The following is a 25,645-nucleotide window of genomic DNA, read 5'->3' on the forward strand; positions in this document are numbered from 1 at the left end:
TATTATTTAACATATACTTTAACATTATAGTATATGTCAGGACTTAATAAAAGTTTTACAAAAATATATAAATGAATATACAGTCCAAAAAATTGTTTGCTTTTGTAAAGCATTTTCATTTTAATGTAGGTAAAAAATGGAAAAAAGGAAACATTTTATTGCCAGATTTATATAAACAAAAAAAAAAATAGTTTTTGTCAGTTTAATTATTAATACAATTTAAATTCTGCATAAAGTATCACAATGTGAAATAATATTGTTCGTTTTTCCCAAAAGTATAATTATATCACATGTAATATTTCAGTATCACATTCAATCATTGGTTTTTCTAGTTGATAAATATTCTTCAAAATCTGAAATATAAAATAATTATTTGATACAGAGTAATACTTCATAAAAGTGACAGTGTTACCTTCCATTGTTCCATGTTTAAATATATTACATTTTGAACATTTGAAGTTTTTCCTGCCTTTAATTGAGCTATCATATCTTTAGTACATGGTTGAACAACAAGTATTCCAGATGCATCTGTCAATAAAATAGAATTTAATGTACAAAAGGTATAATTTTTACTAATTATTGAAAATCAATATTACCTTTTGATACTTTTACTTTTCCATCTCGAACAAGAAAAGATATTTGTAAAATATTTTGAATTGTTTTTCCAAAATCATTTGGATGTAAAATTAATTTAAAAAAATCAAGTGGTTTGTGATGAGTTTTATAATATTTAGAGATAAATTTGTTTATTTTTACAGTTTCTTCAAGACTTTCTTCTTCCTTTTCAGCCGTTACAATGTTATCTGGTCGTTTTATTTGTACTTGAGCTTCTCGAACTACTGGCTTTTTCCTGTTAACTTCTTTTTTTTCTAAAGGTGCCAAAGTGCCTAAAAATATAAAAGAACAAATTTATTATCTCTGTGGTATTAGTCATGTAAGTTTTAAAAGTACAATTTTATAAAACCTAATAATGTGCTATACTGAGGTGTCCTTTTAAAACATTTTGTAACTTGTGATTCCAAAAGTGACCAATCTGGTGTTTCTGGTTCAACATCTGGAAGTTCCTTTATATACTTTACCTAAATTAAGTACATATATAAAACTTATATAAAAATACTTATTAACAATAGAAACTTATTGATATAATAATACCTACTAATTTCTGGGCAAATTCTACATGGTTATATGCACATACAAGTTTCGTTAAGGACTTTGTACAGTGTTTTAAAACTCTAGATGATATATTCATCATTTCTGAATCCATTAATACTTCTTCTTGATTATGCACTAAAAAATAACATCAAAGAAAAAAAGATAAGAATAATATTTCAAATAATCAAACTATATGAAATAAAATATATTTTGAAATTATATACCCTTTTCTTCTAAACTTGTTTCTGAGTTTATACTGTCTGTTTGTTCCATACATAGTTCCAAAGTTTGTATAGTGTCATCATTGATTGTGTTCTCTGAAAAAATTACATTGAATACAATACTTATTTTTTCTACAATTCATAATGTTAAAAAATCTTACGTAAAGATTGAGCTCTAGTTATAATTTTCCTTAAAATTTCTTTGCGTTCTTGCGGTGATCGTGAGGTCGGTGAGTTTTTCTCTGAGTTATAATTAATTTTGGACATTTTCAGATATTTTATTTTGAAATACGATCTGTATATATGTAAATCTACATGATACAATTAGGGATTAAGAATTAGTAACAATATTTTCATTGTTCATACATAATAAACAATAGAAGCATTTTAATGTCTAATAATCAACATACACAGCACTATCTGACGTTAACCTTTTATCGTAGTGAAATAAACTATACTAATATTTATTTCCTAGTACAGTTCATTAGAAGTACAGTACTGTATCAACGTGATTATTTTTTTTTTAATTTATTCGTTAAAAAAAATTTGTAATATTTATGGTCTGTAATGATCTTTTGGTGATGTAAAGTGCAAATAACAAAACGAAATTCACAACTAAAAAGTTTGATATATAACTAAAAGTCTCGGAGAGGTTTTTGACATTTCGTGGTTACGAACATTCATAAGCTTCTCTCTGTTTAAAAATTGAAGGAACGGGCATGGAAAATACCTCGAATAAGGTATTATTTACAATCTTTTAGTAACCAGAAGTATCGAAATATTAATTACGTAAAATTACTTTATAGGAAGAACAAAATAATCAAAATAATTCAGACTCTGAAGTAGGCGACGTAGAACCAAGACTCAAATACGTCAGGGTACGAAACGATTTAGAAAATATATTGCAAAATGATGCAGCTAGTTGCATTGCAGTACATTCTAAGGTACAAAATTATTATTTATATTTATAAAAATGTTTTTTATAGAGCTAACCATGTAGGTTAAGCATAGTTAAGTTTCTACATTATCATTTAGATTTTGATTCTTTAAATCTCTTCATTTTTTTATACAATGCAAATGAAATGTTATATTATCTTCCATAATTTACTATTGTTATATTGTTTACTATATTAATTAAATTTTTGTTTAGTTCCTATGTCTGGGTTCACACTGGGGTATGATACATCTATTAGATCATCAAGGAAACAATATACAATCTAAAAGTTTACAAGCACATACAGTTGCTGTGAATCAGATCTCTATAGACTATAAAGGAGATTTCATTGCATCGTGCAGTGACGATGGAAAAGTTTTTATATATGGTCTTTATAGCACAGAAAATAATCATAAGATGAATATGGGTCGATTAGCTAAAAGTATAGCTATAGACCCAAATTATTATAAAAATGGTAATGGAAGAAGATTTATTACAGGTAATTATTTTTTGTCCACATGTTTAATTTTTAAATACGATTTAAAGAAGATGCTCAGTAATAAAAATTATTTTTAGGAGATGACAAATTGGTCTTATATGAAAAAACTTTTTTATCTAGAATGAAACTAACTGTATTATGTGATGCAGAAGGAGGAGTAAGGTCAATTGCATGGATTGGACATTTTGTGGCTTGGGCATCTGATACTGGTGTTAGAGTCTATGATTTAAATGCCAGATGTTCATTAGGTCTTATTAAATGGACTAGATCTGCTGAGTAAGTAAGAAAGTGATATATAACATTTCTATGCAGTATTCAGATTAAAATAATTCTTGAATATGTAATATTTTATCCAGTGCATTACCAGAACATTACAGATGTAATCTTCGATGGTCAGATGATAGAACTCTATTAATTGGTTGGGTTGACATAGTCAGAATTTGTCAAATTAGAAAGAGATCAATGCAAGAGATGATTAATAGAGATCTACCAGAATATGTAGTAGATCCAGGTATACATTTTATATCTAATAAAATAAATATTACTAAATATATAAGCAATGGTAGAAATACAATAGATAATAAATTTTTAATTTTAGTTTCCACTTTTCAAGTGGACTTTTATATCTCTGGCATTGCACCCTTAGAAAATCAGTTAGTATTATTGGGCTGTTTAAAAGAATTGGATGAAAATGGTAAAAGTCAGAGGCCAACGTTGCATGTTGTTGAACCAAAATTTCAGGATTTTTCTATTGTCTGTGCAAATTCTCTTACACTTCGTGGTTATAAAGAATACAGTTGTAATGATTATCATTTAGACTGTTTAAAAGAAGAAAACAGGTATTTAGATTATTTTGACTAAATTTATTATTTAAAAGCTAATTTTATATTTATGTTTGTGTTTAGGTTTTTTATTGTAAGTCCAAAGGATATTGTTGTAGCTAGTCTATATAACGCAGATGACAGAATTGAATGGTTGTTAAGCCATGGAAAATTTGAACAAGCATTAGAGGCAGTAACAGTAAATAACGAGAAAGATTGTAAGAAGTATACTTTAGTTAATGTTGGCCGTGTATACTTAGATCATTTATTAGATTGTGAGAAATATAATGAAGCAGGAAAACTTTGTTTAAAAATTTTTGGAAAGGATAAAAAATTGTGGGAAGAAGAAGTTAATGTCACTTCTTAAATTACAATTATTTCTGTAACTTGCAATCTTATTAACATTATTCCATTGTAGGTATATAAATTTGCAAAAGTCCACCAATTGCGGTCTATCTCTTCATATCTCCCTAGAGGCGATGTAACATTAGATCCGTTGATTTACGAAATGGTTCTTTTCGAATATTTGAAAATGGATCCTAATGGATTTCTTGATCTAGTCAAAGAATGGTCACCGAAACTGTATAATGCAGCAGCTGTTGTAAATGGTGTTTTAGAACATCTAATTCATAATCAACGACAAAATGTATTATTAGAAGCTTTAGCTATTTTATATATTCACGACGGAAAATATGATAAAGCATTAGCTATGTACCTAAAATTGAGACATAAGGCTGTATTTGAACTTATTCGAAAGTACCCACTATCCAAAACCATTTTCGACATGATAGAAGGTTTAATGGATTTGGATGCGGAACGTACTATACAGTTTCTTTTAGAAAAAAATAGGGTGCCATCTGACATTGTTATACAGCAATTGGAGCATAATCACCGATATTTATATTTGGTAAGATGAAAAAAAGAAAATATTAAGCGAGTATCATAATTTTTTGTTTGCAACTATATTTTAAAAATGATTTGCGATAGTATTTAGATGCATTAGACCAAAAAGATACAGAAAACTCAAAAAGTAAACACCATGGATTGCTAGTCCAACTTTATGCTTATTATTCAAGAGATAAATTATTACCACTTTTACGTCGTTCAGATAATTATCCTATACAACAAGCATTAGATATATGTAGTCAGCTGCGATTCTATCCAGAAATGGTGTATCTACTTGGTAGAATTGGAAATACTTCTGAAGCTTTAGCACTTATGACTAGAGAATTAAATGATATGGAGAGTGCGATCGCATTTTGTCAAGAACACGATGACGAAGAATTATGGAATGATCTGATCATTTATTCCCTGGATAAGCCCAGTAAGTATTAAATATACCAATGCTTTATACATTTCTTTAACTTTACTAAATTAAATTGTTTTTTTCAGAAGCCATCACATTTTTATTGCAAAAAATAGGCACATATGTTGATCCTAGACTGTTGGTACAAAGAATAAAACCATCTTTAAAAATTCCTGGTTTGAAAAAGGCTTTAGTCAAAATGATGTGTGATTATAATCTGCAAGTGTCAGTACAAGAAGATTGTAAAAAAATTTTATCCAATGATTATTTTAATTTACATGAAAGACTGGTTAAGTGTCACCAAAAAGGAATATTTATAGATGGTAGGTATCAAGTAATTCTAATTCAAATTCTATTGCAAAAATTTCACTTTTGCTAATAATTGGTACCTTTTTTCCTCAGATGATCAAATATGTGGAATTTGTGATAGAAAAATAATTGTAAAAGGTATCTATTAAAATAATATTTATGTTTATAATTATGATTATAATATAAATATTTAAATGTATATTAGTACCATTTGATTAGCAACATATTATTTGTTACAGAACCAAGGAATTTAATTGTATTTTATTGTAAACATTCATTTCATGAAGATTGTTTATCAAAATTCAAAATGGTATGTATTTTGTTTTAAACAATTTAAAAAATATTTTTCGATTTTCATGTTTTGGCTTTATTTTTCAGGAAAATTGTGTTATATGTAATTTTCCAAAAGATATATCTCCTAATAAGAAATGATACAGGTAAAATTTAATCTTAATTAAAAATATTCTGCATAGATTTAAATATAATTTGTGACTGAACTTTAATACTTTAATTTTTGTAATAATTGATCGATAGTGTAAAATTTCATTCATATTTTGTACACTTTAAGGCATCCAGGATTTCGAATGAGACTGAAAATTAAACAATTGTGTAAATATTTCATAAATATAATAATGTAATATATGAATTTATTTTAAATACAATGAAGTTTACTTTATATTCGTCATAAATTTTTACAATAGCTTTGCATGAATTACAAATCTTTTTTAATTATGGTAAAATATCAAGCATATATTTTGTCAGATTAGGTGTATCAAATTTTTCTTGATTATTAGTTTGAGAATCAGAGTCTTTTAATCCTTCTGAATAAACAGATTTTGCCGAATCGTTGAAACTCTGAAAATAATTATTTATTGTAATAATGAATTCAATTACTGCATAATTTGAATCTATTTGTCTTCACTTCGTGATATTCAGCGAAATGCGTTGAAGAATCTTCTTTTAATACAACACTGTTGATGCGAAATCCACAAATATTGCACAAAGTATCTGATTCTTTTTCTGTTATCTGTGATATATCACCATCATAATTATCCTGCAATGTACTGGTCTCCGAAGTTATTGGATTTTTTGCAAATGCTTTAAAATGTTGTATTGTAAAGTCTATCACGTTTTGAGGTTTTACTGTGGAGACCAGTAAATTATAAAAAACATTAATATATTATCATAAAATATAAAATCCAGTTTGACCTGTCTAAGAAGTATTGGCACAATGTTTCTCCAGTTAATAAATTGATTACCAACTAATAGTATTTGAACATAATCTGCAATTAGTTGTTTTACTTCTGGATGATCATCTAAATATTCTGTGTGTTCAGCAATTTTGGAAAACTATTAATAGCACAAAATATCCATTATTTTTATCCATTACGATAATCCACAGCAAATATATTTAATATTACTTTCATACTTTTTTATCTAAATATTTAGAAAACATTTCAATATCTTCTATCCAGCGATCTCTTAGAGGCATCTCTATTTTTATTGTTTTAGTTGGAGTATTTGGATCTGCTAATGGATTAAATTTCAAAATATATGGTACATCCAACCAATTATGTTGAAGTATTCGTCCTTTCGGTGTTAAATAAGTTCTAATAGTATGAATAGTTCCATCTTCTCTGTGTATTTTACGTTCGATTATATAAGCATTTAAAAAATGACCATATAATTCTATATGTTTAGCAGGAGTACATATCTGATAAAAGAAGTATTTCCTTATTTAAATTCAACAAAATATTTCCATATTTTCTTACATAAGTAGATTTAGTAAGATCTCCATCTATGGAAATACTTTCAAAAGATAATATTCCTCCATAATTTATAAGTGCTAAATATCGCATAAGTAATATATTGGCCCCTTCACTTAATAGTTTACTGTTAGTGCAAAAAGATAAATTTTTAGTTTCTGTAAATTTGTTACATGGACAAATTTGTGTTAATTTTATATGATAAAAGTTGTCTTCAATGCCCATAAAAATTGTTTTTTCATGATGTCCATCTTTATACATAAATCTGTAATATTATATAACGTTAATGTTATTTACGGGAATATAAAAAAATATGGTTATTAAGATTAATTAACTCTGTCCTTTTTTCTTCAAGGCAATGGAATTTTGATGTTGCTGAGCTGATAACTTTTGACCCACCGAAATGACCATCAATGGACATTGAAGATTGCACATGCACTAAAAGTTCCCGAGCCTTTGGCCCAATGGATTCTATCAGAATACAGTAACCGCCTATTGGCTTTGTATCACTTATAGATTCATTTTTTAAACAAATTATCAAAGTTTCTCGGAAACATAAAGCTGCTCGTTTTGCATTATCTAAAGTACAAAAAAGAAGTATAATATTCAAAATATGTGAAAAATATCTTTTTAAACAAAAATTTATTATTTACGAGTAAAAATAACATAATTCATAGGCATAAAAATAACTACATTCCGTATACAATTAATTTCACTAGCGACGAATAAATTTTCTAACTTGTACATTATATATTTTTCTATATTAGATTTTATTATGTACCGTTTTTGTAAACGTTTTTTTTTTTTTATAGACATCTTTATTCGTTATTGGAGAAATTTTATCAAAGTAAATTATTTGAAGAGAAAATTGGATACAGAATTTTTATTATTTGAGAAATTTTTTGTTTGTCGTGGATATATAATTGTATCCTGTCTAAGATTGATTGATAAAAAATTTATAATTTATTGTACATACTAATGTATATATTAAGGTTTCAAAGTGAAACTATTTTACAAGAAAATGGGATGAAATTACAATTTATATGTTAATATATACAGTAAGAAGTATGTCAAATTGTTACAATATATAATATTCTGTATTTTATACAGTAAGGTGCCATTATTGTATAAAATGATTTTGGTATGTTCTGTGGTATTTAAAAGATTTCATGAATATACAGTTCATGCATAATGTCACAGTTATACCCAGATATTTTACATAGTTGTCCATGTAAATATTGTGCCTAAGTTGCAATATAGATCAATAATAATATGTAAAATATAACAATATATACATTTTTTACGTCGCTTAGAAAGTTGTGCTTTTCTACAATAATTTCTAATTTTGTGTGTCTATTAAAAAGAGGAAAGAGAAATTTACCAAGTGAAAATTCAGGGATCCATTTTCGAATATCAAATAGCTTACAAGGAATTTCCTTTTTATTCGTCATTTCGGCTATTTTTATATTTAAACATTTAAAAAAAAGCACGTACGCCAGCACACATATATATACATGCGCACGTGCTTATCTTTTGTTTGCATTTTGATTTCAAAATAACTTACGTAACTTCTCTACAAAGGTGCAGTAAAATTTTGGAAATCGTATAATATTATGCATACGTTACTACATTAAGAAATTATAAAATGAAAATTAAACGACCAAAAAGGCTATTAGATATTCACATCTGTGAATTGCCAAAAACATCCGACAGTAATTTACCGAAATTACCGCCGAATGCAAAATTTTATACTCGCTGGAAACGAAGTTTTCAGAAACTTCTTCTTGTTTCCGTGAATCACCCTTTAATACGAAATTTTTTACGTAGCTATGCTGCGATTGCTTTTGAAAAGAAAAGGCACGGGCGTTCTTCATTATGGTGGGTCATACATCCTTGCAGTTACTTAAGGTGATTTTTATTTTTAAGTTAATCTTTTCATAATTGTAATAAAATGTAGTTGTAACGTTTATGTATATTAATATCTGTGTAGGTATTATTGGGACCTTTTAATGACGTTTATACTTCTGTATATGTTCATCGCAATACCATACATTTTGGCATTTCATAGAATAGCTAAAAGTTCTGGTCCAGAAAGTTGGAATCCAGTCTATCCTGCATATATAATTTGTATATTCGATATTGCTCTTAATTTTATAACTGGATTTAAATCACGAGACGGTCATGAAATTTTTCTGGATCCATTTTTAATAACCCGGTAATCTATTAATTTCTGTTTAATTTTAATTAATTAAATATTAAAACTATTATTTTTATGTAGACATTACATGAAAGGATATTTTCTTATCGATTTTGTATCATCTGTTCCATATATATGGTTTTATAAAGATCGTATCTTACCTCCTGGACCTAACTCAAATTCTGTTTTATTGATTCTCGAACTTTTACCAATTCTAAAAATTTTACGCATTTATACATTGCGTTTGTACACCAGACAAATAATTTCAGTAAGAATTAATCATAAAAATAAAACTTCAAAAAATACATCGTTTAACCCTCCATCAAACGGGTGAAAGATACTTCCGCCATCGTACGAGTGGAGTTACAAGGACCCACTGTTTTATTTATATTCTTATTAATAAATAATTTCTTTTACTTAGAATAAAATTATTATAAGAGTATTATTAAAAGGTATTAAATCTGATAAAACATAACAAAAATAAATGAAAAACATCGTGGATTTCTCAAATCTGACTCATTTAATGGAGGATTAATTTTAATTACTGGTATATCAAAAGTTCTTGTTTTTTAGACTTTTGCAATTTCTCATGCTGAAGAAAAAACCATTTGGCTAATTCTCTTGGTACTATTAATATTTCATTGGTGTTGTTGTCTAACACACGTTTTTCCATTTATTATTGCACATATAGCTGGCGATCGTAAGGAGGTATATTCAAATTTATTTAGTATAAATTTATCTTAACATTTACATTAATGATACATTTACATAATGATTTATAATTACTACAGGATTCAGATATGTATTTAATTACTACCAAGTTGTATAAGAAATCCGACTCTGAAATTTATTTGATATATTTTCATATGGGCATGAGTAATTTCTTTGGATCTAGTTTCATGGAGTTCCATTCCTTAGGAAAATCGGATACCATAATACGCTGTATTTTATTGCTGTTTGGAAAAGGCTGTATAATTTATTTTATGGGTAATCTTTTCAATCAATATAGCTAATTATGTTTAGAAGAAAATTTTGTAATCACTAGTCATATTATAATAGTTATAGTTTTACAACTGATTCAGTCAGCTGCAGAACCAGAATTAAAATATCAACGAATTATGCAACAAGTAAAAGAATATATCAACGAGAAGAAACTTTCAGAAAATCTGAAAAATAAACTTATTGCTTATTATGAGTATCGTTTTCAAGGCAGTTATTTTAAAGAAAATGCAGTATCTAGCACTCTATCAAGTTAGTATTTAAAATAAAGATAGGTTTTATTTTACTGGTTTTATATTCTGTAGGTTCGAATTTTTGTATTCAGATCATTTGAATCAGGAAATCATGATTCATAGTAGCCGAGGATTATTAGATACAGCGATTATTTTGCATTATTTACCGCGAAATGTTATTGGAAATTTAATGGGTGAGATAGAGAAAAATATAAATATTTTTATTTTGCAAGATTTCTGTTACTTTTATAATAAAATGTTTATAGGAATTTTGAAACCGGTCATTTATCTCAATGAAGATATTATATATAAAAGTAAAACTGAGGGTGATTCTATGTTCTTTATAGTTAGTGGAACCGTTGCTCTTATCACATTCAGTGGAAAAGAAGTATGCAACATATATTATAAAAAGTTGCCTTCCTTTGTTATGAAAAAGATAAACAAAAGTAATTTATTTTATTTATAAGATATGTCATGAAAAGGATGGAGGTTATTTCGGTGAAGCAGCTTTAATATTTCCAAAACGAAGAAGATTAGAAACTGTAATCGCATTAGAAGTATGTGAATTACTGCGCTTAAATCGCCGTGATTTCAAACGTATGTTTTCTTTGACATCGACTTTTTATAAAAGATTGGAAAAGGTTGCTAAACAAAGATTTGATCAAATTAATGAGTTAAGTGTTAATAGTCATGAAGTTAATTTGGAAGCAAATACATTAATTAATCTAAAGCAAAACGAATTTGAGAATAATCATCAAAAGGGAGACATTAAAATTTTAATAAATAATAACAAGAATAATATTGAAAAAGTATAGGAAAATAAAGCAAATTGAAATATTAAGTTAATTGTTTAAATATTCATGTTAAATATTGTACTTTATATCGTGTTAAAATATGAAAAGAAGAAATTATATCACATCGGTGTAAATTCATAACAAGTTGCATTCATTTATATATACATATATATAGAGAGTTGAGTATCAGTTACATTTTTGTGATCTGTATGTGATTAATGTACAAATTCTTTCCGATCGCACAAGTGACAAAATTTTGCGGCTTGAGCAAAAGTTGCACAATGTAATTAATTTAATGTAATTAATTAAATTATATAGTTTATAATAAGGAATTAAATTGTTTACTAATTCTCATTTTTAATTAGTTTATTCGGAACAATTGTAAAGTAAATCATTGCAGTCATTTGTCGTGACTATGTTATACTAATGGTTGTTCTAGTCTATTATACGATAATACTTGTTATTTGAAGTGTAACATTAAGCTAAAATCAGTATTATAAAAATTAAAATTACAATTAATTATTTATGAGGTTAAGTCTACAAATTTTTCATGAATATCGTACACGTGGTCGAACGTATTATTTTATTTGCAGTAAGTATTATTGATTACATTATTTATAACAAAGTTTATTTTTGTTTGCTATTTAGAACAACAAACATGGTTGAATTAAAATGGGAAGAAAAATATAATCTCATCACTAGAAATTTGGGTGAATGGCTTGGTGATGAGAAACTTAAAAGTATTCTCAAAAAACGAGATTTGAAACTTTATTGGGGTACTGCTACAACTGGTAAACCTCACATTGGTTATTTTGGACCAGTGTCTAAGATAGCAGATTTCTTAAATGCTGGCACAGAAGTTACTATATTGTTTGCTGATCTTCATGCTTATTTAGATAATATGAAAGCTCCATGGGAGCTTTTAGAACTTCGTACTCAATATTATGAAGCAATTATCAAAACCATGCTTAGGTCCATAAATATACCTTTGGAAAAGTTAAAGTTTATTAAAGGAACAGATTATCAATTATCCAAGTAAGCAATTATATATAAAGATGAAAAGATATATAAATATATATTATATCATTATTTTTTCTAGGGCATACACATTAGATATATATCGTTTAAGTTCCGTTGTAACTGAGCATGATGCAAAAAAAGCAGGTGCTGAAGTAGTTAAACAAGTTGCAAATCCTTTGCTCTCTGGATTATTGTATCCAGGCTTACAAGCTTTGGATGAACAATATCTTGAAGTTGATGCTCAGTTTGGTGGTATAGATCAAAGAAAGATATTTACTTTCTCAGAAAAATATTTGCCATTACTTGGATATGAAAAACGTATCCATTTAATGAATCCAATGAGTATGTATGTAATATAAAAACATTAAATACAGAATGTGATGTGTAAAATTAATATAATATAATACTTCACACCTCACTTTAGTTCCTGGATTGGCAGGATCTAAGATGTCTTCATCTGAAGAAGATTCAAAAATTGATTTGTTGGATAGTGCTGCTATGGTTAAGAAGAAACTGAAGAAAGCATTTTGTGAACCTGGTAATATTAGTGACAATGGAATTCTTTCATTTGCTAAACATGTAATATATCCTTTATTAAAAGAAGGAGAATCCTTTAATGTACAAAGAACAGCTGAATTTGGTATGTATCATTTTTATAATTATATTATTTTAATGATTGTATCATAATGTTAATGTTAATATTTTTAGGTGGATGTATATCATTTGACAAGTATGAGAATTTAGAGAGCGCGTTTGCTAAGGAAGAAGTACATCCTGGTGATTTAAAAAATGCCGTTGAGTTTTATATTAATAAATTATTGGATCCAATTAGAAAAGAATTCGAAACAGATCCAAAACTCAAAAGTTTGGTGAATAAGGCATATCCTCCACAAAAGCCAAGTAGTATTTTATATGTGATTTGTATATATTATAAAAATTATAAATTCAAATAATAATCTAATATTTATATTACATATCTAGAAGTTGTAGAGGAATTAACACCAGCTCGCTTGGATATCAGAGTTGGAAAGATAATTGAAGTATCGAAACACCCTGATGCTGACTCACTTTATATAGAAAAAATTGATCTCGGAGAAACTAGTGGACCCCGTACTATAGTCAGTGGACTTGTAAATTATATATCATTAGAAGAAATGAAAAACAGAATGGTAGTCGTACTTGCAAATTTAAAACCAGCAACTTTAAGAGGTGTTCAGTCTCATGGAATGGTTTTATGTGCTTCAGTGTATGTTTTGATTTAATCAATATATTTTCTTATTACATTACATAATTCCTTTAATGTATGTTTATAAACATAGGGATGAACCTGTAAAGCAAGTTGAACCTTTAAGACCTCCACTAAATAGTAAACCAGGTGAAAAGGTCATTATAGATGGATATGAAAATGGATTACCAGATGATATACTGAATCCAAAAAAGAAAATATGGGAAAAATTACAAGTACGTTTATTATTTTTTATACAATAAAGTAGAAAATATCACATACTCACAAGCTATTACAATTTAATTCTTTGTACAGGCTGACCTCATAGTAAATGGTAGTGGAGAGGCGTCTTGGAATGGTAATCTTTTATTAACTGCTAATGGTGAAAAACTCATAGCTGACAGCCTTAGAAACGTTACGATTAAATAATAATACTTCAGATGTCTAGGTATCCATGCATTTTTATTTTCTACTTGTGCAAACATAGATTAAGTTTCGATTAAATTGAAAAGTGCTCTGTGTTCAAAACTGCTGTTTCTACTTTATGTAATTATTTGCATTAATATTTTATATTTTTCACATGTAAGTATGCAACATAATAGATGAAAAGTATATCTATACAAAGGATTTAATACATTAGATATTGCTCGTTTTAGTCTTGTTATATTTCTCAATAAAGTATATAAAGCATATCGAAATTGAAGTAGATTGAACTATAAAATTTACTCATAAAGTAGTTGATGAAATATTCGGTATTACGCATTTATCATTATAGTTAATTCATACACAAAGGGATCTTGGCTTTAGATCATAGAAATTATGTGCTTTTAATTGTGAAACATTGCATAGTTTCGATTCTTGTTGTTTCTTCTTCTGAATTAGCCAAGGTATAACTGGACACAATGGTAATTCCTTTCTCAATGAACTACTAGTGCAACCTTAGTATTAATCAGTAAAGGATTTATTGCAGCATTAACCAATACTAAATATCTGCTAATATACCTGTAACAATTATTTGTATATTATGCATTGTTTTGGAAAATATTTTTGAGCAATTGAAAATAATAGCCGAAACTCGATCATAATTGATCGCAAGTTAAAAACAACAACTAATGTTAAGGTATTCACCAATGATCCATCCACTTGACAACCAATTTCTCCCAAAATATAGTTTTGAAACAGATCGATACATAGGAATATCCAGGGACATATAAACATGTACCTAAATGTACGATATACATGTTCACGATTCAGAGTTTTATTGTAGTATGTAAAGAGAGTATACTTGCTAGTATCAGCATTTTTCCACTAAGAATTTATAGATTTATCAGTTATGACGATAATGAATATAATAATAAGATGATTTTTTAAACGCAAAATCATACTTCCGAATTAGTAGCCACGAAATCGTAGATGCTCTTTAGGTGATAATTCCACTGTACATCTAACATAAGACTTTTGTTCCACAAATTTAAGAAATTCATGTCACTTATTTTTATAAGATACAGGAACAATACGAATTTTGATAGAATACTGAAAGCTTAATCTAAATGCAACAGATGATGCATTAATATTGAGCAAGTTTGTTTATTTAGCTTTTTAGAAAGATTTAAAATATAAGGTATTTAAAGTTATTATCGATAAATTTTAGGTATATCACGCTTAAAAGTATATTATATTTTTTGAAAAAATAATTTATGATTCGATTCATGTTTTAATTCTTAATCATATTTTATTTGGTTGTGGTTCACGCGTACACGCAATTTTCATACAAATATTTGTATAAGAATGTGCGATAGACTTTTGTTGTATATAAATTAGTTGATTTTTGCTTATTTACAAGCATATAAGTTTGGCACACTTAAATAAAAATATTCTTGCAGATTATGTTTCTTATTAGACTTTTTATATAATTTGTACTTAGTAAATTATTTTCTAGTCAGTCACATCCAGAATTATCTGGACAAACGTCGATTCTTATTAACACTTTTTAACATACGAAAAATATACAAAAAATTATGACCATAGGCTATTACAATATAATAATACCACGTTGATTTCGGTGGTAAAGAATGTTAGCTTTTTAAAAGAATAAAACTAATTGAAATTATTAATTCTTTACATAATAGCTTTTTTACGAATAAACCACTATATTTTTTAAATTTTAACACCATTAGAACTGAAATAAATTATAATATTAATCTTTGATCTTCATTAACTTTTTTTCTTTTATTAATAGTTTAAATAAACTAATATTTTCTAACTCCTTTTTATTATGTTTCTTATATTGCTATTAAATAACCATAAAGATAGAAATTAAGAAAGATTCGAATTACTAAAAATCACAACATATTTGTAGCTAGTAATAAAATTCAATTGTTAAAATAGATTATAAATTAAATAATATAGACTTTTTTACTTTAATACATTAAACAGGCATAATGAAACTATAGTCGCTCATAATACAATTGCTATTCATATTTAACATGTTCTATCCACACAATATCATTGAGGATATACAAATTTATAGTATGTTATTTACAAACGAATACTATCATATTTAGTCACAGCAGCAATTCATAATAGAATGTCATTTTTTCATAGAAACTAAAATTTCATAATATTCAATGTGCGAATACAAGTCTTGCTGGTAGTCCTTAAATATTACGTAAAATAGGGATTCATCTGTCATCTTTTTCTGTTATATTGAACATTATTAAACTACAATTTATAACAAACATCTGACTAGTTTTTATAGTTTCATTCTGTGTCATCAGCTTCTGATGACTGTGTGATGGGTAACGGTGATGGAATAACTAGTTCATCATCTTCAACCTCTTCTTCAGCAAGCAAAAAATCTTCTCCTTCGTGAATTTCTTCTTCTCTAGCTGGTTCTGGAGGAGCCAGTACATCTTGACCATGTTGTTTCAAATGATCTTTCAGTGCAAATGCTCTTCCATAAGATGCACCACAAATATAACAACTGAATTTTAAATTATTGTCTTTTTTATGAGTTTGTATGTGAGCACGCGCGGCATACAAGGAAGCGAAGGGACGAGAACACTCAGTGCACCGAAATGGTTTAGTGTGACTGTTTTTGTGTCCCGCTAATTGGACACGTGTTTTAAAAGTTTTTGGACAATAAGGACACGTGTAAGCACGTTCTTCTCCATGTGTAAGTAAATGATGATTGTATACAGATGACGCCTTGAATCTTTTACCACAATGTTGGCATCCGTATGGTCTAACACCAGTATGAGTCCTCATGTGCAAAGTCAAACAATAAGATACACGAAACGTTTTACCGCAAACCTAAAAGAAATTAGGGAGATTTTATAATAGAGATTAAAATATTATAATTATATTACGTTTATTATGCTTACTTCACATGCATGTGGCTTTTCTCCGGTGTGAATACGTTCGTGTTTTACTTTCTCGTGTGGTCTTGTAAATCTTCGGCCACAATGTTGACACTGATAAGGCTTTTGATTTTCTGCAAGTTCAGCAGTTGTAGCTGTCTCAGTAGAAGGTAGTGTAGGTGAATGTGGTTGACTTAGTTCTGTATGTACTGCAGCATGCATTGCTAAACTATCAGCAGAATCGAATTTCCTATTACAGACTGTACAAGTTACAGAGTCACCAGAATGTAAGGCCATGTGTGCTTCTTTGTATGATTCTGCTAATGTCTTACCTGTAAATGATTAACATATAATTATGTATAGAAGTATACAAGTACTGAGATAAAAAATCAGTTATTATTCTTAAGACCAGTATTCGAAATATTACCACATTCAGGACATGTAAATGTTGCACTAGGTGTTCCCTCAGGTGCATCAACGTGCCTTGCTCTGATTGGTGCGTGCATTCGTGAATGCAAACGCAAACTTTTATGCGAACAAAATTCTGTACCACAAGTTTCACATATGAATGTTTTTTGATTTGGATCGGGTTCACCTTCATGCACTTTTGCGTGTAATTGTAACGCTTTAGGTGTTGCGAAAGTTTGATCACAACTATCACAACGATTATTACCATGAAGACATGCATGCACTCGGAAGTTTCCTAATTTGGAAAATTGCTGAAGGCACTGATTACATCTGTACATTCTCATTGGTGTTGCAGCTAATCTTTTTTCTCGTACCTATAATTAATGTATACGAAAAAGCATTAAGCTTTATTATCATATAAAAAAATAGATAAAAATAGATTGTTGTTTTTCATACTTTTACTCCTTCTACATTGGAAAAAAACTTTTCAATCATTGGTGCTTTAGTAGATTGGAGTGACGATTGTGCTGGTGTTCTATCCCAGAATCTTTCTATTTGTACTACTTTTCTTGTATATAACCTTCCCTCACTATCTACACATTCTTCTGTGCGAAGGGTATTCATACTTTGTCTTTGCCTAGTATTGACTACATTTCCTGATTCTGAAGGCAGGGTGTTAGTTGCAGGTACAGTAGGTATATCATCTAATTGATCAGCTATTTCAAGTAAAACTTCTTGTCCATCATGAAACTGTTTTATATGTTCCACGACAGAATTAAAGCTCATGTCACAACTAGTACAACTATAAACTGCTTCTGGTTCAATCTATAAAAATGAAATATTCCCCATTGTTATATAATTTATTCATCCAAATGTATATAGCAGTAAATAATTCTTTTATACCTCACAGAGTTCTTGTTTAACATGTAAAAGTCCATCTTCATCTAATTCACCAACATCATTTATATGTTCCATGTTTATCAGAGCATCAGTACCTCCATCAAGTAACTCTGAGCCATCGGGTAAAATTGTAATTACATTTTTATTTCTATTTTTATTATCTGCCTCTGAAGTAGTTGAAATTGTTACTAGTTGATCCTGAGATAAAGGTTTCTCTTCTGCTTTATTAACAATATTAGGAACTTTTTCTGTCATCTTAAATTCCAAAGAATTTTGCTCCATTTGTGTCTCTTCAGTTTCCAACTTCTCTACGACTTTAATGTCTCCTGATATTTTTATTAGAAGTGATAGTCAAATGAACAAAATTAGTATACATTAAATTAGAATATTTACACACCATTTTCATCAACTTGTATAGTTTGAGGCCCATCCACTATCATAATTCCACTGTCATTTACAGTTGCTAGAAAACTTTGATCTATCCCTTCAACATTTGTATCCTAAAAATTAAAATTATCACACAAAACCCCCAAAAAATATAGTTATAAAAACTTTAAATTGGTGCCAACCATTAGCACCTCTGTATCTGGCTGAGATTCCTCCGGAGTCTCCTGTTTAGGCACATGCTTTAACTCACAAGGTGTATCTGATTCAATACTCTGACCACATCGATCTAAGTGTTGAATGAGTGCCATCACTGAGTCAGATCGCTGTGAACAACCAGGACAGTATAGATTGTCCGTCATGCTTAATAAATGATACTTTAATGATTGTGGATTGTTAAACGTTTCACCACAACACATTGGGCAAACGAGATTCAACGAGCCCATTATTTCTTTCGTTTTGGTGTTGACCTCGTAGAGGATCTCTGTTGACCTTAACCTGACCCTCCACCCTTTTTATCAACTTAACTGAATTTTTTACGTTCACCTACCCTAACTTTAATTTAAAAACAAAGCCGGCCGCCTATTAAGAACCTAACCTGACGATGAATCACAAAAATCAGTAAAATTGTTTAAATGTGTCCAGATACACAACAGTATCATATTGTTTCTCCTGGAGACTTGATTTTCCATAAAATATCTACTTAGTTATGCTCAATTATATTACATAAAAATAAACAGCATCTCTTTCTTATAATAACAGCGATAACAAAACTCATTAGAGACGAACTTCAGCGCAAACAAATGCCGCACACAACAATCATGAAGTTAGGGATGTGATAAGTGAATCGCGAAGTCGGCCATTACATGCGAGTTTCGGTATAAAATTATTGAAGTCAAATTGTAGTTTTATCATTTGTAAGATGATAATTGTTTCACTATAATATAAATTATTACCATATTTTTATGTTTTTTCTATTGAGAGTTTCAAATTATTTGCATCATAGTACGTATGTTAAAACAATTGATAGTAATTAAAAATAAATTAGATGCTCAATTGATAAAAGGCGCGCTATACGTTCAAGTTCCGTTTGAACAAACTTCATGATTCCGAAACTTCCCAATTTGTAGTTTTATAATCATTATTATTACCAAAAATCAATTTCTGATACTTCTAGTACTACATAAATTTATGAGTGTAATATATATTAATGATGGTGGAAAGTTATTGCAGAGTAATTATACGATATTGTTTTGGATAACATATATTTTACATATTTATCAAAGTATATTTACATTAATCTTAATTAATAATTGCCGCATATATTATCACACGAATTAATAATAATACCATGAGTTTGTATTTTATGCCATGTTTTTTTACATGAGATATAAAATATTCTCTTTTTATACTTTAATCAGCATGCTCATGTTGAGCATTGCTTTCACGCCACGTATTTTGAATTAATTCTACAAATTGCTGCCACCACCTGCTTTGTGATGTAAAGTATAAAGCACATGCAGTAATAAAGACCCATGAAAGGACTAGACAATAATCTGTCCCATTATAAGGTATATTAGAAACAGGACCAGCAAAATCCGAGGATGTAACATACAGTGATCCATTTGGTTGTAAGTTAGTTATTCGCGTTATAAATATTGCAAAAGCTTCCAATGTGTGAACAGTGTAGTTAAACTTTGCTACAGGCTTTCCATTATGAATAAACATTATTGTTGGGACTCCAACAATTCCATATTGAGCATTGAAGCTAAAAGTATTAAACGTAAAATGTTTATAAATAAGTTTATAAATAAGCGTATATAAATAAGTCATCTTATTTTATGGTATTACTTTTGGTATTTAATAACATCTAATGCCACTGCCTTGATATGTGGAAATGCACGTGGTAATGCGTTAAAATGTGGTGCAGCTTGACTACTAAATATACTCCATCTGGCATAAAATAATACTATCACGCAAGTTCCTGGTAGTAGTCTACTTTCCTTGTCGTTTCTACTTTTGTTTGATAGTCCAGGTTCTAGTACTAATAATTTCATTAACCTGGTTGCATTAACAATCTGAAACAATTAAGGCATATAATGATTTCTTTTTGCTTTATATTTTACATTTTAAAGGAGTTTATTATATTACTTCTACTGGTCCATAGACTTTATCCATTAAGCAATTGACTTTAATCACATTAGAAGACGAGTTATTTGTTGTCACATTTGTTTCAATAATTTTATGTTCTTCCTCATATTTCACATTTTCCAAGCTAGAGTTATATTCTTGATCAGACATTTTAAATGGAATTGTCTCTATTACTTCACATATGTTCATTTGTGCAAAGACACCTATTATATGAATTAAATAAATGAGATTAAAATAGCATTGTCATCAAAAAGCAATAAAAGATAGTGATATCTCACCTAAAATTATAATAAATAAACACAAGTTCCTTTTGGAGAAAAACATTTTGTGTACATAACCTAAAAAACTATTTGTAGATATTTTATAAGAAATTTTGAAGTGCGTAAAATCACAAATAATTAAACGTCTTTATACAATAACACAATATTTAACGAACAATTGTAATTGTAGTATAATTCGCAATATCACATATGCAATAAGTAAATTGATACATCATGTTTAATTTCATTCTCAACTAAGAAATAAAAGGACAACCGTGATCAACTGTTTGAGGTCGCATCGATCGCGTATTCCGTAATTTAATTATTACTTCCTCCGATTAGTTTCATTAGAACCAGATAAATGAAGTGAAATATCAAATATAAATTTGAATTATTATCATGTCATATCGATGTATAAAACTACAATACGATATTTTACAATGTCAATATTAGTATCTTTTTGGTCATTATTCGATTATCGTAAAAGTTCAAACATTTTTAAATTTGAACGATACAAATATATTTAAATATTTTGCATGTAATCAAAACATTATACAAAACATTATTAATATCTTCGATAACCACACTACATTATATAAACCGATTTGTCTGTATCATAATGGAATGTGTTAATGCCTATTTATTAAAAGATCGCCATGTCACAACTACTGCTGCTTTGTGAATTATGAAATGATTTAATTCACAGCGTAAATCTCACGCGATGTTGAGATCAAGCTCGTTGCTTTCAAACGTATTCCACGTATCGCCGGAAGAAGAAAGAAAGAAAAACTTAAGAGTAGGAGCTACCGCGCGTATCTAGCCACTTTCATTGTTATTCGATCTGCCTCACACCAAAGGTGCAAGGTAAGTACTCGCATCTCCTGTAGGAATAACTAGTAATTTTATGTTAAATTTTTCGTTGTTTAAAAAAAAGGAACGTAATACGTTCGGACTTTCAGTGAGCATACATTTAAATTTTCATTCATGTTTTTCACTATTTTCACATTGCACTCTTTTAAGTGCTATTTTAGTTGATAATAATCGAAATACATTCTTTTCTTTTTATATTGCGTTTAAGAGAAACTCGTTGCACTTTTTTTTACCTTGTATTCGATATAATGTATCATCGGTACATAATTTTTATAGGGACCGTGTGGTTTATATATAAACAATTACGTATAATATTCTTGAATTTCGAATTTTTTAAAATTTTATTTAAAAAATGAATCGTGTTCAGTGTACAAGTTGAAACAAAATAGGTGAATCCTAAAACAACTTTGGATAAAAAATTGCAAAATCAACATCAGATTGCCGGTTAACGGAGCGCGAAAGCACCAACAGATGAAATCAACATCGAATCGCGCATTAGCATACAAAAATAGTGGTGCTGGCCTTATTCACCTTGCCAACTAAGATTCATACCTTCCGACCAAACAATAAGGTTTCGTACTTGAGACAATGTAAAAAAGTTGTGTGTACTTGAATGGAACATTGTTCTGCTCTTTGCTACGTACTATACTGTAGTATTTCGATATCGGTCAATTAGAAAATTGAGAAACTCGTGTTTCTTTTGTATTGGGAAATCATATTGCTTTTTCATCTTATAACATCATTTAATACTATACTATATAACACTTAACACTTATATAAACAATAAAATGACACTTAACACTATATAAAAACGAAGTTAGTGTCTTGTGTGAAAAGTTAAGTTTAGTAGTATTAAGTTGATATAATATTTATCAATTATGATTATTATAACTTTTGTAATTATTAATAATTTACAAAATTTTTAATGTTATTTTATTTTAGCATGATTTTAGTTGAGAAAGTAAGAAATAGAGTATGCTCTAATATTTTGTGATATTGGTGCGACTAGACTAATAGTTACTCGCAAGAATTACTAATAATTGATGAATATAACAGAGGCAGTTCACGTTCAAATTATGCTTCCTGGTTTCACTCGATTGTCGCTGAAACAGACGGAAGGAAGACGCATTCATGCTCTGTTTCAGCGACTTGAATTCACTGAGTTTCTACAGGATATACCTACCGAGATATTTTAATGATGCCGCCACACGTAGATGCACCTTCTTGTTTTCTACAAGCCTTGAAAATATCATTGCAGTTGCGTTTACTATGAAAACGCAAGGAGCAATGACCTGGCTACCTTTTTTCTCTTTTACATGATCAATTATTAATAGCTTTTGCTTTCGATAATCTTGTTCTTATTCCAATTCTATTATGTTGAAATCGAATACTGAACTAATCGAAAGTCACAATGTAATAAATTTATGTAATATTACGATTACGAATTTTATAAACCTCCGAGATATTTTACTACATTAGTCCTTTTATCGTTTACAGAGATGGTGTTAGTCTTCGAAACATTAGCGATCCTGCTCCTGACGTTTTCATCGATTAGTTTCGCTCGTTCGGACATCGGGAATTGGGAAGCTTGCGGTGGAAGATTGGAACGTGCTCTAGATGCACTTCACAAAGATTCGAGTAGAAGGAAAAGACTCGAAGAAGAGGAAGCCGGGATGTTTTATCAACAAGAACTTCGTTCTATACCATTTGAGATGTCGGTCTCTAGGATTGCTGTTAAAGTAATATTTATCGTTAACAAGTTGCATGCGTAAAAGAGTTAGTTTCTGTTCTGCATTTAAAACAATATATTTAAAAGAAAATTTGTTACAAACCTTGAGAAGGAAATGTATTTAGACTTGATTATTTTAAAGGATATTTTAAATATCAGTTTATTCTAGACACTTTTCTCTGTTTTAGTTACCACAAGGAGCTAGAGACAAAGGAAATCCTTGGGCCAGGGTTGACAAGTGCATTTATGAGCCAAGCAACAATTCTCTTCAAACTCGAGTAATGTTTAATGATTTATCGGTTTCTGGATTGGTCTCGTTAATGCCGCGCGATCATCAGACACCTATACCAGCCGAGTCCTGTAGAATGACATTAAGATTAAGGCGAGCAGGTGTTGATTTTTTAACAAGTCCAATCGCACGTGGCAGGGGGCAAATGCGAATTCGAACAGAGTCCAGTTTTCTAGAGCCCAGATTTGCTTCTATTTACGCTTATGGTTGTCATCCTACACGTTTAGACAAACAAATAAAAAGACAGGACAAGTGGCCACCGTTCTATCCACTTCGAAACGAGGTAATTCAATTTTTCTATTTCCAATAAATTGTCTCTGACAAGTTACTGACACGTCGAAAATAAAGCATATAATCTTTTTCAGCACACACTTCCGCCTTTAACACTGAACGATGACTACGAAGCAGCGGAACCACGTCAATTGATCGGTGTTTCGAAAGAGGTGGACGTGGTAATCCCAAACGAGACTCGCCAGTCTCGTTTGCTAAATACTCCTGTTACGAAATTAGGAATCTGGAGGAAAAACGTTTGGCTTACTAAAACTTTATCGCGTGAGAAACGAACCCTCCTAGAATCTGATGTTGTTGTAAGTTCTTCGAGTGTTCGTCGCTTTCCAGAATATTTCGAAAATGGTCAGGAATCTAATAGTCATTTCATAAAGGTATCGAAATCAACGGAGACGATTACCCCTCAAGATTTCACAAACGCCTTAACCAAAAAAAGGACAAGAATCAACGAAACTGGTAATTGTTCCGAACAAGATCAAACGAAGCAGAATAATCTGAACAATACAACCAAGACTATTCTGAGTAACTTGGATGACAGTGAATCAAAGGTGAATGTTAAAAGAGAGAATAGCTATCAGATCATGGAAAACGACGCACCAAAGGAAACTAGACATCTGTACATCGATGAAACGTTAGATAATATTTTTCCAATTGATTTAGAGAACGATAGTAGAGGCTGGCAATCGAAGGAGCATGTTGCTAGAGAAATGGAAGATGTGTTTCTACGAGGTGCCAGCCAAGCTTTAACAAGATATATTGAGAAACAGTTACATCCTGCTATTAAAGAGACACTTATGATTTCTATGGGATATACTATTAGTTATGGATAATATGTTACTTTCTTGAGTCAGTCGGTAGCAATTTGTTGCAACGCAATTTCTAGAATATTTTTATATAAGTGTCGTAGAAATTTGAGTAAAATCAGTGTCATTGTTATAATGTTAATGTCTAGTCTTTAACACTGATGTCTAGGAACGTAGAATGATAGCAGTTGATAAATGTTAGTAGTCCAATTACAAATCATGATTCATTGTAACTATTTGTAATAGATTCACAGAAAATATTGTAGAAAACATTAAATAATAATGTAAAAAATAATGTCATTTTCTTGTTGCTCCTACTCACTATACTTCATTAAATATAATTTAATTATTTCGTTAAATATAAGTAATCGATTAGTCTTACAAGGAGAGTGCAAGTCCTTCCGGTCATCGATTTAGTGGAAACTTGGAAGGTTTCTAGATATCCTTATGCAGTTCAAGAATATATATCATTATAGCCACAACTATTCAGTTTTTGAGATATTTATGATTAAGTTTTATTACTTTTTTAATTCTATATTTATTTCCAATGTCTTTCAAGTTAAATTGTAGCGTAACGGTGACGATCAAGAATTCCTATAATGGAGCAGCGGGAGTTCGATTCCGGTCCATAGCTTTTTCAATATATTTTTTATTTTGTATTCATTTTTCGCCGATGAAAACATTGTAAATAAACAATTGTAAATAAAATTTCTTAATAAAAAATTTTA

General features: G+C 29.2%; 7 protein-coding genes across 7 annotated transcripts; 4 read left to right on the plus strand and 3 right to left on the minus strand.

Moving 5' to 3' along the window:
* Window positions 1-281: 281 nt before the first annotated feature.
* Nse4 (SMC5-SMC6 complex kleisin component Non-SMC element 1) lies at window positions 282-1,656 on the minus strand. Its single transcript, XM_017901306.1, has 7 exons — window positions 1,535-1,656; window positions 1,377-1,469; window positions 1,157-1,287; window positions 965-1,079; window positions 597-887; window positions 413-528; window positions 282-353 (listed from the first exon to the last, which is right to left on the minus strand). Exons 1-7 carry the CDS (start codon window positions 1,638-1,640, stop codon window positions 282-284), a joined length of 924 nt encoding a protein of 307 aa, XP_017756795.1. The 5' UTR covers window positions 1,641-1,656.
* Window positions 1,657-2,035: 379 nt separating this feature from the next.
* On the plus strand, window positions 2,036-7,552 carry lt (vacuolar protein sorting-associated protein light). The gene is made up of 14 exons (XM_017901308.1): window positions 2,036-2,113; window positions 2,180-2,317; window positions 2,524-2,806; window positions 2,884-3,082; window positions 3,163-3,317; window positions 3,405-3,645; window positions 3,712-3,976; window positions 4,046-4,534; window positions 4,615-4,951; window positions 5,020-5,256; window positions 5,336-5,380; window positions 5,482-5,552; window positions 5,621-5,679; window positions 7,364-7,552. The coding sequence occupies exons 1-13, from the start codon at window positions 2,093-2,095 to the stop codon at window positions 5,672-5,674; spliced, it is 2,535 nt and encodes an 844-aa protein (XP_017756797.1). The 5' UTR covers window positions 2,036-2,092; the 3' UTR covers window positions 5,675-5,679; window positions 7,364-7,552.
* Window positions 7,553-8,624: 1,072 nt separating this feature from the next.
* LOC108548390 (potassium/sodium hyperpolarization-activated cyclic nucleotide-gated channel 1) lies at window positions 8,625-11,252 on the plus strand. Its single transcript, XM_017901307.1, has 9 exons — window positions 8,625-8,916; window positions 9,077-9,223; window positions 9,287-9,473; window positions 9,779-9,913; window positions 9,997-10,192; window positions 10,265-10,456; window positions 10,530-10,631; window positions 10,704-10,825; window positions 10,905-11,252. Exons 1-9 carry the CDS (start codon window positions 8,654-8,656, stop codon window positions 11,250-11,252), a joined length of 1,692 nt encoding a protein of 563 aa, XP_017756796.1. The 5' UTR covers window positions 8,625-8,653.
* A 186-nt stretch (window positions 11,253-11,438) lies between these two features.
* LOC108548393 (tyrosine--tRNA ligase, cytoplasmic) lies at window positions 11,439-21,761 on the plus strand. Its single transcript, XM_017901310.1, has 9 exons — window positions 11,439-11,514; window positions 11,880-12,266; window positions 12,331-12,593; window positions 12,676-12,891; window positions 12,960-13,151; window positions 13,233-13,497; window positions 13,571-13,712; window positions 13,792-13,924; window positions 21,645-21,761. The coding sequence occupies exons 1-8, from the start codon at window positions 11,450-11,452 to the stop codon at window positions 13,903-13,905; spliced, it is 1,644 nt and encodes a 547-aa protein (XP_017756799.1). The 5' UTR covers window positions 11,439-11,449; the 3' UTR covers window positions 13,906-13,924; window positions 21,645-21,761.
* LOC108548392 (zinc finger protein 260) lies at window positions 16,129-19,373 on the minus strand. Its single transcript, XM_017901309.1, has 7 exons — window positions 18,713-19,373; window positions 18,541-18,643; window positions 18,147-18,469; window positions 17,700-18,068; window positions 17,263-17,617; window positions 16,860-17,167; window positions 16,129-16,788 (listed from the first exon to the last, which is right to left on the minus strand). Exons 1-7 carry the CDS (start codon window positions 18,971-18,973, stop codon window positions 16,237-16,239), a joined length of 2,271 nt encoding a protein of 756 aa, XP_017756798.1. The 5' UTR covers window positions 18,974-19,373; the 3' UTR covers window positions 16,129-16,236.
* On the minus strand, window positions 19,848-21,036 carry bug (thioredoxin domain-containing protein bug). Its single transcript, XM_017901312.1, has 4 exons — window positions 20,957-21,036; window positions 20,679-20,881; window positions 20,379-20,605; window positions 19,848-20,295 (listed from the first exon to the last, which is right to left on the minus strand). The coding sequence occupies exons 1-4, from the start codon at window positions 21,000-21,002 to the stop codon at window positions 19,941-19,943; spliced, it is 831 nt and encodes a 276-aa protein (XP_017756801.1). The 5' UTR covers window positions 21,003-21,036; the 3' UTR covers window positions 19,848-19,940.
* LOC108548395 (uncharacterized) lies at window positions 21,745-24,944 on the plus strand. The gene is made up of 4 exons (XM_017901311.1): window positions 21,745-21,802; window positions 23,306-23,547; window positions 23,726-24,109; window positions 24,192-24,944. The coding sequence occupies exons 2-4, from the start codon at window positions 23,308-23,310 to the stop codon at window positions 24,942-24,944; spliced, it is 1,377 nt and encodes a 458-aa protein (XP_017756800.1). The 5' UTR covers window positions 21,745-21,802; window positions 23,306-23,307.
* Window positions 24,945-25,645: the final 701 nt, after the last annotated feature.

Source organism: Eufriesea mexicana, unplaced genomic scaffold (assembly GCF_001483705.2).
Source record: "Eufriesea mexicana isolate 0111107269 unplaced genomic scaffold, ASM148370v2 scaffold1614, whole genome shotgun sequence".
Taxonomy (NCBI): Eukaryota; Metazoa; Arthropoda; class Insecta; order Hymenoptera; family Apidae; genus Eufriesea; species Eufriesea mexicana.